This window comes from Atta cephalotes (genome assembly GCF_000143395.1).
Source record: "Atta cephalotes unplaced genomic scaffold scaffold00004, whole genome shotgun sequence".
Lineage (NCBI taxonomy): Eukaryota > Metazoa > Arthropoda > Insecta > Hymenoptera > Formicidae > Atta > Atta cephalotes.
The window spans coordinates 472,571-484,509 of NW_012130068.1; the positions used below are offsets into that span (position 1 = coordinate 472,571).

Below are 11,939 nucleotides of genomic sequence, written 5' to 3' on the forward strand. Positions count from 1 at the left end.
CTCTCTCTCTCTCTTCTCTCTCTCTCTCTCTCTCTCTCTCTCTCTCTCTCTCTCTCTCTCTCTCTCTCTCTCTCTCTCTCTCTCTCTCTCTCTCTCTGTTTCTCTCTCGTAGAAACCGTCGCCAAAGCTCGAACTTTGACTTTAATTAAATTTATTTCATCGCCTTGAGCTGACTCTCGAACTGTAAGCTCTTCCAGCTTTTCCGCGCTTCCCTCTTGGCACGCGACTTCATTCCCCACTTCGGATTTACCTTTTGGGAGAGGGAGAAAGGCTATTATCCTGAGCTTCTGGCACACTTTATTATGGAAATCGGCTTTAAGAGCTCCGCGACAAACTCCGGACAAAATACAGATCGAGAGCATCGATGGTTTGTTTAGTCGAATTGCTTTTCACGTCATATCTTGATCGAGACAGCTTATGGTAGAAAAATCTTGCAAAAATAATAACTGTCGAAAATCTATTTAAAGAAACAATATTACATTTTATATCACGTATTAATAAATTTGATTGGGCGGTGAAAAGCTGACGTGAAAAGCGAGCTTAACTTTCGATTTCCATTTCGATACCCTGGGAAGCAAGTGAAAAATGAAAAAGGAGTGTCTATCACTATCGAGCGTATATATTTAAATTTCATTTAAATCTCACGCGATTGTGTCGTCTGTGATCTAAAACAAACATATGGAATTGGCACACAACGTTCTTCCCAAAACCAATCGTTACGGATCAATTCCACGTGATTCTCTGCTTTCGTCAGTAGATGCGATTTTGAAGAGAATTTTTTATTCTCTTAATCTCGCGATGAAGTCTATGTCAAAGCAACCGTACAATAACATTTACTGAATTGTTATGCTAAAGATATTGACATCGTTTCAATAAAATTAATATTTTTTCTTTTCTAAACTATTTATCGATTGTCTGTATTATTTGATTTATTATCGCATAAGATAAACTTCTAACAAAATTGATTCGACAAAATTAATTCAAGTATCTTTTTAAATAATAATAAACTTTTATAACTAATATTATTAATTGGAGATCGGAATGATATGGATATTTAATGCAAAATAAAATAATTTATTTTTAAACTTAGGTAGCATCCCAAATTACATTCGCGAAACTCGCCACATTATGGAACATGAAATCTTGATTATGTCGTCAGTCGTCATTCTTTACAAATAGATCGTTCATGTAAAGCTCAGTTGATTTCGATAATTCGTGACAACTCGTGTTTTCCTTCCCTTTCTATAAAGTAGTAATAGTGTCGACGATAATTACCGGAAATTACAATACTCATATATTATCATAAGAATTTCCGCGCAGCATTTCATAATGGATCACGAATTGCATTTCAGATCTTACGACATAGATCATAAATCCTTTGCAAAAGATCGATCGATCGACTCGCAGACTCATTCATTATTCTCCGATTGCATATTCACACATCTTAAGTTCTCGTTGCTCGTATTCTCTCCAAAGCAATAACCACTTCATTAATACATATTAAGGGAAACATTGTCTCTGCGCAACGAAAGAATACGAAATCTTACTTTTATGACACGATACGAAATATATCATATCCTACATATATATAAGGACTTTTCCATAAAGAGCACACCTGCGTACTTTACAAGTCTATGTATTTATTGTTGCGATGTATAAATATTATAGATTGTAACAATATCATACTTAAAATTTTATTTATACAAAGCTAATCTAACACAATTTTTAATTCATTCGCGTGTATACATTAAAAATATCGCGATATAATTTAATAAAATCAAAAATAAATTATATGATACGCTTTTAATGTAATTTATTGATAAAATTACAATCTGGATTTCATGTTAATTCAATTTATATCATGTTTTCGGGGAGCTTTAAATCAAGAGTGAGCATTTCTCACGACCATGAATTTTAGGCGCAGTGTAAATTTATGTATTTCTAGCCACGTGTATTTCTACCACGAATGGAACTGCGCGAATTACGTATGGGTTTATGAATCTCAAACTACGCATAGAATCTTCTCTCGAGGGTTTTCGGAATCCATGAATTCATAAATTCTCAAAATATAGGGCTTTGCCCGTCTGCCAATATCCTCCGTTGAGAGAATGCGAGCAACCAGCATTGACGAATAAATCTCTCTCTCTTTCTTTTTTTCTTTCTACATATCTATTTATCTTTACCTTTATCTACTGATACTATGACTGATTTTTTTTTTGACGAAGGTAGACCGTAGCGCGCGAAATGGGTCGGAGGTGCAAAATGGATGCGCTTTATTCTTGCGACGATTTTTTTCGGTGCTTCTATTCAACTTGATAATAGAATAGGATTCGAGTGATAAACAATATATCATGCACACACGAGTTCTCGGATGTACACGAGACGTTATACGCAATATACAATGGATATTAGATCATGAGGGACGATCAGTTCACGAGAGTTCCGGCTGAAATCGAATTTTATCTCGAAAAAACTTTGATTAAAGAATATTTACTAAATTTGTCTTAAAAGTTTATTTTTTTAATGTATAAAAATAAAAAAATTTTTCTATTTTTAGAACTTTAGATAAAATATCCTATATATTATAATTATTTAAAAAATTTATCGCTTATTTTACAATAATGCTCAATTTTTTTTAAATTAAAATACTATTATGATATTTTATTCCATTTATCATATTCCTATAACGATAAAATTCAATTACAAGGATAGATTTTGATTGTTAATGAAAATAATCCGCAATGAAGGTATGTTATATTGTTATTTAAGCCGAACCGGTTGAATGTTTCAATGTTCTTTTATTCGGCATAAGAATGAAATTCTTCATGCAGACATCCAGAGCAGACATTAATCCGGCTTGAAAACGCTGGATCTCCATACGAATCATCGTCCCTCTCTTGGCATTCTGGCATGCTTTCGTTTTTCGATTCGCTAATTCGCGCGTTAACTATTCGTATGTCGTTCTTTGACTCTCTCTTTTTGCTTATGCTTTTTATGCGTTTATATCTTGCACGAATGCGTTTGCACATTATACGTGTCTCTACATGGCGTGAGTATTCGCACTAAATGCTCTATCTTTTTTTGCCGAGTATATTCTCATTCCAGCAATAATTTTAAAGGGAGACATTATCTCTTCCAAGCCATTGCAACTAGATTTGAACTAATTTGTTTAGATACCGAAAATAGATGTTAATATTAAAATAAGATGTAGATGTTTTTTTTCTTGCGATCATATTAAAAAAATAAAATTTAGTTATTTCTCAAATTTTCAACTGTTTTAGGAACTGTGTTTGTGTAAATATAGGTACGAATTCTCAAATAATTTTGTTTTCGAAAAATGTTGATCAAAAAAGTGTAAAATGTCTTGATTCCGATAGCAATTTCAGTGAATTAATACACAGAGCTAGAGAGTCGCAAATATTTGTGTTTTATGTGATAAAAATACATGCAAAAGATAAAGATTTCGTTCGATCAGATGATTATTACTGCGAATTTCCGATCGATAATCTGGGAATAATTTCATTCTCATATCTCTAACCGTTCCACTGCTTTTTCTTCCGTATCAGTTTGCCTTTTTGTTAACCCATATCGTCAAACGAAAAGACGGACTGATTACATTTGATATATCCTGAGAATCGCGCTTATTTAATTTTTTAAATATTAAAAATTAAATTGTTTCCATACATCGTTTTATATGTATGGAATAAAAGAAAGTTAGACACTAATTTATTAAACAGAAGCGTTTTATATTCCAAAATGAATGTCTCTAAAAGTTCTTAGTAAGTAATTAAAAGAGATTTATATAAGTTAGTCTTTATTTTCCATTAAGTTCTTCTAAAATGAAGTAATGCTTAGTATTGTCTTGCAAAGCTTTTCAATTTTTCCTTAGTCGGAAACGAAACCAAAGTTACTTTTGTGACGAATTTCGTCTCTTTTTTCTTTTCAATTTCTTTTTGATTTATGTGCGTTTAAAATATAATTTCTATCACAAATTGAATGAAATCGTTCTGCAGTCCTTATCACAATTTATTCTTCATGTCTTGAGCGTGTATTTTAACAACAAGACGATGTGTAGAAGTCGCTAGTTAAATACTTGTTTCGGTATATTGAATTGCATGTGTTTACACTCTGTCTTGCATTTTTTAATACTTTATTGGCTCATTCAATTCTCGGAAAGTTTCCGAAGAGTTTAGTACAACGATACACATTTTCTGTCCCCACATAAAATATCTATTTGTAAGTGACGCTTTCGTCAAGCACAGTTTGTATGTATCTATAGAATTCTGAAGGTATGATTCCATTAGATATAGGAAGGGTGGGATTATATTCGTTCCAATATTAGGAAGATAAATTGACGCATCGATACAAGTCACATGAATGAAAACAGTTTATCACAGCATGAACGCATTCACTCCAATGTTTGACTTTTGCGTTAAATCTTTTTCTGTCTGTTTGTCTTGCCTGATTCGCTCCGTCTTCCTTTGGAATGGTTATTTCCATCATATCCAATCCAGCGCACAATCCGATTATATGTACATACATCTTAATCCTCAATGCTCTTTAACTATTTGACTACTATTTTTGCATTGTTCATAAATTTGTTCTACTCATTACTTTATTTTAATTTTTCTTAAGAACTTTCCTATAATACGTATTTGCAAAATACGGCAAACACTTGTTTTAATTCTGAATGTTGAAAACATGAATAAAAATTATTTATTTATATAGTAATATTAAGAATAAATTTTACAACTAGATTAAAATAATTAACGAATACAAATCACACTTGTTAAGACTAGAATTTGGAAGGAACATGAAATATCTAATTGTAAAGAACTGTAAACAATATGACATTCAAAAAATATAAAATTTCTTTCATATTTTCTTCTTTTATCATATATAAATAAAAAGTAAGTATAACATATATAAATATATACACGCGAGTTTCTTCTTTATGCGAGAGAAAATGTATTCTCTTTTGTAAACAAAAGTTATGACGTATAAAAACGCAAGGTATGAAATTGAAAATTACGAAAGATGTAGAAGAAAGATTGTACATAATCACATCGAAACGAAAATATATCGTTCGATCAAAAATCGGTAATTATTCGTTACTACAACGTCAATTGTATTTAACGAACGACCGACTGAATTTGATTTTATTTCAATATGCACAAATTAACAACAAATTACAGCAGTAATAACTTGATTGCATTTTTTTTTCGATAAACGTTTATAGAAAGAGAAGATACTTGCTTAGTTTGTTTATTTCTATTTTTTTTAAGCGACAAGCTAGTTTCAAATTAACACTTGGCATCAAGCGAACTTGTCCTTTTTAACTTTTGCATTAAGAAGAGCTCTCAATGTTTCTTTCAAACTCAAGCTTTGTATTAGTTATGTCATAGAGCACATTTAAAATAGAGAAACGCTCTCAAGATCATTTCGAGGTACACATCAGTCAACGCGGATCTAAATAAATATTCGAAATAAATATTCCTTCTAATCCATATCCTCATTTCAAGATCGTTCCATTTTATGTGTATTCTCTATAATCTCGCTTTTTATCTTTTTTTCTCTTTTTCCTATCTTATAATCTTTGATAGTACTACTTTTGTTTTACTATTTCTTCCTCTCGTCATTTTTCTTTCGTTTTCACTTTCCCAATGTCGATTTACTGAAACGCTCTGCGCACTCCAGGTCGAAGCATTATCACGAAGAAGGGTGATGGCTCTCAAGTGAAGGAATCCACCGACAGCAGCACAACGATCGAAGACGATGATGTTAAAGGTAGGAGATCCCCGTCCTTTTTATTGTCTCTCTCTCTCTCTCTTTTTTTTTCATAATTACAAAACGCGTTGAATTTTTTTAACAGTGATTATTATAACGAACTAATTGTAGGCTATCAATGCGAAAATGAGTGCTTAAAACGGTTGATTTTCACGATTGCGATTATAAGCACAAGGAATAGAATGGGATAGCTTATCATATCGTATAAATATTCGAAATCTTTTTACACGGATATTTAATGACTTTTATACCTAGAACACGCGAATAGTTTCTTATATGATATCGCCAATAACATTTCGATAAGAAATCATTCGTGCAATTTCAGTTGTCGTAACGAGCACTTGTTTAAAGCCGGTTGGCATCTAGCTATTAAAGCACGTCGCCGTTGTGCTCGAAAGCTTGGATTGAATTATGATAGCGATTCCGTCGCCATCGCGGCGGTATTGTCGTCACGCGAGCAGAATAATCGGTGATAGTTCCAATAACAATAGTCCGATGTACAAGTTCTTAGTTCTCGGCAATGATTCAGAGCATATATCTCTTTACTGCGTGCTCGTTATGAGAATTTTAATGAGAAACTTGACTACAGGCGGAGAAAAACTGCAGCTTGGTGTTCGCGACTTATCGTACCATGTAATATAAAGATCAACATTGCTCTTAAATTTGATGATGATATAGCTATTTGAAGATCTCATTTCTATTTGTCGAGCTTTGTTGTATTCAAACATCAAGTTGGATTTTGTGAAAATTTTATATTTTATTATTTATATTTAATTCGACTAGTATTATCTTGTGAAATTTAATTGAAAACAAAATTTAATTGAATTTCATCGGCTGATATCAATAACTATTAAAGATACGTATGGCTGTCTGAAAAATGTCTGTGGGATGTTACAGAAAGGATATTCGATTCAATTGAATCAGTTATTTTTCTGATCTTTTTTTTGTTTGATGCAATGTCACGTATTAATGCCACGCGCATCGCAGTTATTCGCAGTTATATCGCAGTTATTGCGGGAGATTAACTTACATGGACGTTCTTATGTATTGCGCATAAAAGTAAAGAGCACGAGCGCGTATTGATCCCTCATTAGAGATACTCCTCTCGTTCTCACGTGCAAGTCGATCGTTGGATCGACGATAGCTCGAGTAGTTAAATATCCATCTCGTTGCTTATCCTCTGGCTTATCCTCTTTCCACCCTGCGTACACCTGTGCTCCGATTATTATAATACGCTTGCGGTTGTGCCGCAAAGGTAAACCTTTCATGGAAAGATTTAGGAACATCAATTGCAAAGATGATTTAAACTTATTTTTATTTGAAACAAAAATTGATTGATTGAGTTAAATTACGAGAATGTAATTTAATGTAAATATTTGTAGATACTTGATATCATACTTAATTATATTGAGAAAAAGTTTAAGAAGATTTAGTTATTTTACAATGTTTTATAATGTGTTTGTGTCGGATTTTATTGAATGTTTCAAACCGATATGATTTAATTTTATTAGCACAATATTATTTCTGTGTGCGCTGATTCCTTTATTATTAATAATATTATATATCGTAAGGTGTACTCTCGGTCGCAGATCCTAAAGTTTGTCCCTTCCTCCTGGTCCGTAGAAAAATCGATCTCGCCTTGATCTTTCTCTTTGCCTCTGTAGATACTTTTGATTATACACTTGTCGATCGATCTCTTTCGTGTTTTATTTGTCTTCCGTCTGTTCGCGTTCGATCGCACGTGTACGTTCTTCAAAATTCATCGAAGATGAATCCATACACAGCGAAAAGCAAGACAGTCAATATATAAATATAAGAAATTTGATTTGGGATATTTCTATAAAATTACACACACACGCGCGCACACAGACACTACACACACACACACACACACACACACACACACACACACACACAGAAACTTTTATTTAAATTGTATTTCAATCAGAGTATCTAATGTTAATAGTTTAAGTCATTAAACTTTATCGATTATGTTACGATTATGTTATTGCTGTGTATTGCTTTTCCTTATAAAAGTATCATACTGACACGACATATACAATTGACACTTCACGTCAGTATTGTTTGAAATTTATAAATAGTCGTATCTAGTAGTAAGCATTAGCGCGAAGTATATTAAATTATTTTACATATCGACCCTCATCGACCTAATATATATAGGTATTGAGTCTACCTCGTTTCTACATTATCATCTTCGAATCTGTCTTCTCGTACGAGCTGTCTTTCAAGTTCCTGACTAACTCTGGTAGTCGATGTTTCTCGCAACTTCTCTATCGTGTGCGATGATGCCCTCCCTGTTCTGACACACTTTCTGACACAAACACGCGTACGCAAAACATGTGACAGTGCATCCCAAAGCTATCTTCTCTCACTTTGCGAACACAATTCGTGGTACGCAAGTCAGGTGTAATCGATGGTTATCAAAATATGCTTTACAACGCGAATGTCGTTATGTTGCATGTTCATGAGAAATCATAATGTATCGTACAGGCTACAGCTCGTTAAAATAAAAGGAATTTTTATTTAATTAGCGCGGAATGTCAGGTATAAGATCTGCATTTTAATACATTCTTCATATTTTTCTCAGTTGTAATTATGTCTGCAAATTTGAATTCGCGTTATTTTTCGAAAATTTTGAGGTATCTTTATTTCAATTTAATACTCATATCGATCAGATTTCATCTGTTCTTTTCTTTCGCGTATCCGAAGAAATATATATTTGTCAAATTTTTCCCGTTCCTACCTATTCTCTAGAAAAGTAGAATTCCTTTAAGAGATTTTGATAGAAACATAGGATTGTACTCTCGAGACACATTCATCCGTTTCATATTTTGTTGATGTATAACGTACGATCAAACACATTTAACACAAATGAATTATTATAAATTTTGTGATTACACAAATAATCAATTTAAGAGTACTATATTTAAAAAATTTGAAAATTTTACAAAATTTAAAAAAATATGTATTTCGAAATTGAATATTTTGTATCTATGTGTACAATAGTTTCCAGTTTACTGTTTCAAAACAATATGAATGAGTTCATTATTACTCGTAGATTATTAGATTACAACTGTAACAATATTTCGACGAATAAATGAAATTTTGTGTTTTGCATATAGGGTGAGAAAGTACAATCCAAATTATCTTTGCATGAATCTGTATCTCCTCTCCTCACGTCACAGCATATAATTTGCCGGATATCCAAGAACAACGTTCGCTTTTGAATTTTAAAATATTCTACACGCGACATGAAAGAACTCATTCCTCATCCCCATCAGCGTCACGCGAATTCATATTTCTTATTAATTAATATGTTATTGCATTAATGTTTACGGAGGGTTATAATAAATTAATTGATATAGGTATATTTACTTATTCGGACTCTCTTCTTTATTTATGTACAAAGATACTGGTTTTAGAATTTTTAGAATTTTGCTGGACATCTATATTATGCATCTAACAAATGCAATTTTGAATGCACTTTGCATATACAAACTCGTGTGACCCTGTATATTTTATGCGCAGCTGATGGTGTTGAAATATATTCGCTAAAATAAACTAAAACGAGAGTGAATCTATCGATGCTATCTGTTTTCCATGCTTTCGTTCGAACACACGTATACACATCCGCACAAATCAGGTGACTCTGTACTCGTTGTCTGTCTCCCATAACAGACCGTAAAGGCAAAGCACCAAATATACAGCTGTGTGAGAGAAGTGATAACACTGTTGTTTTGTGCCCCAATAGCAGATGCTCACAAATCCATAACACACGTAGACGAATGACGTGCGCACGCGTATTATAACAGCAAATGAAAGAATGCACCGTATATAATTAGATTACAAACACCATAGACCGAGCGCAATTCTCTTCAAGACACGTTCATCATATCATTCGAAAGCGGAAATGTGATCATTGCGATTGCATTTGTTCTCAATCACTTACACGCACGGGTTACCGGACGTTACTGACGCTTAGCTTCCATCCAGAATTAATTGGAAAACAAAGATTGAAGAACGCTCACGCGCGTAATATTTTACGTGTATAATATTTTTTTTTTTTCCGAAAAGTCAAGTAGACGATGAATAAAACACGAGTAATATATCAACGCTTTAATATAAATATCGTGTAGCTCGTACACGTGGAACCATTTTGGTTCAACATTTCATTATTTAATATCTCAAACATGGCGTATATCGTCTGGTAATCTCGCTCGTTTTTCCACTTGAAATAAAAACAATCGATATTTCGAGGATCTGTGTAACAGAAGGGCGACGGTAAAAAAAAAAGTAAATTAAATTATTAATCGATTAATCATTTTTCATTATATGTTACAAGAGAAAAAATTACACACATATACTGTTCATATGTAGATTACATATAAGTTGTAATGAAAATTATATATACATTTGAGCAATTGGATATAATGCGTTATTCCAAGAAAAAGAAACAGTGAAGGCGTAAGTTGCTCTGGTTTACAGCAGATCCTGATTCTTCGCATTTACACAAGTCGGGCCTAAAGTTCACTGATTTCGTGTCACTCACGCATCGGCTTCGTTACGCGCTTTTGTTATACGTCGTGATTATTCTTTTCTCGCCTACACCTTCTTTCCGAGAATAATTGATCACTGGCAATTTACGCGTGTGCAACATGAATTAATTTATTTATAGGTATATGTCGCGAAGTAAAAAATCTACCACTATCCGCAACCACCATTGTCATAAGTTCTCTTGTTAACGCAATGCATCTTTTTTTAGCGATTACCGCACAGGTGACCATTTTTAACAACGTAAGATGAACAGGCTCGATTATAATTAGACAACGCTTTCTCGTGATACAATCTAGTACAAAGAGATAATTGACGATTATGCAATTTAGTAGATGTAGTATTGTAAATTTTAACGCGTTTCTCTTTCTCACTTGTATTCTGGTCGTACATGTAGTATATTGAAGAAAATGGATTCGTAGACTAGTCCAAGTAGCGATAGCTGCGACAAATTAATCTTGAACGGCTAAGTCTGTTTCCTTTGCATTAATCTTATTTAAGTCTTATACAAATTTTGCTACATAAAACACTCAGATGAGCATAATCACAAGGAAACAAAAAGACAATTACTTAAAAAGACGTAATAGCCTTTCAAGATTAATATTACAAGTAGTAATAGTAATAAATAAACTTCAGCGTGTGTTAAGCCTCGGTAAACGAATTATAAGCATACAATTAATTATTAAAAACAATTTTATTCTTATTCTTATTATTATTATTAATATAATGAACGCTAATTTCATGTGAACATATAGAGGATTTCTTTACAATTTAGACGAGCTGAAAGGGTTATAATTTCTTATAACGTAAGTTTACTTTATACGCGTAATTATACGGTGTATATTGTCACTCGGTATTATCACACATACTTTTCTCATAATAATCTCGATGTTTATCTCTCTATTCTCTTCTATTTTTATTCATTCTCGTTCATGTTAATTTTTTAACAGCCGGTGACCACGAATCGCTTCGGCTCACGCTGCTTTCGCTTGCATTTTCTTTTCCCACATATTCACCTTTTATCTTATTTAGAGCCGCAATTAGCATAGGAAAACTCTTAACTTTTCCGCTGTTATATTTTCTCGCGGTTTATTATATAATTATGCTTTAATTATCGAACAAAAGACGCTCGTTTTCGGCTTCTCAGGCTATAAGAATTATTTTCTTGTAATTTAGAAATTTGCAAATAACGAATCGGCTACAACTAATTTCATTTATCGTTTATTTCGATATTATAAATTTATCCGGTGGATTAAATACATTAGCAGCGTAAGAGGAAAAAAAATTCGATTGTGAAAACTTTTGGAGCTTTTTAGGTAACATGTCACAATCATCTTCCGCACGTTTATTAGATCTCATCTGGCATATTTGTGTTTCCTTATGCCCGCACACATACACATACATACGCTTCCTTGATGTTATATATATACATATATATATATATATATATATATATATATATATATACATATATATATTATTTATTATTTCTTCTTTTGTCTGTCTACGTTAGTTAGTATTATTAGTTATTAGTTAACTTACTTTAGTAATTTAATTAGTACTACTTAACTTTCGTTCTT

At 32.6% G+C, this 11,939-nt stretch overlaps 1 protein-coding gene across 1 annotated transcript in view; it reads left to right on the plus strand.

Moving 5' to 3' along the window:
- The window catches only part of LOC105625869 (calcium/calmodulin-dependent protein kinase type II alpha chain), a 119,068-nt gene that overhangs the window by 75,596 nt on the left and 31,533 nt on the right, over positions 1 to 11,939 (plus strand). Inside the window, exon 11 of the mRNA XM_012207180.1 lies at positions 5,698 to 5,787. Coding sequence (XP_012062570.1) covers positions 5,698 to 5,787 — 90 coding nt within the window. The remainder of the gene's footprint in view (positions 1 to 5,697; positions 5,788 to 11,939) is intronic.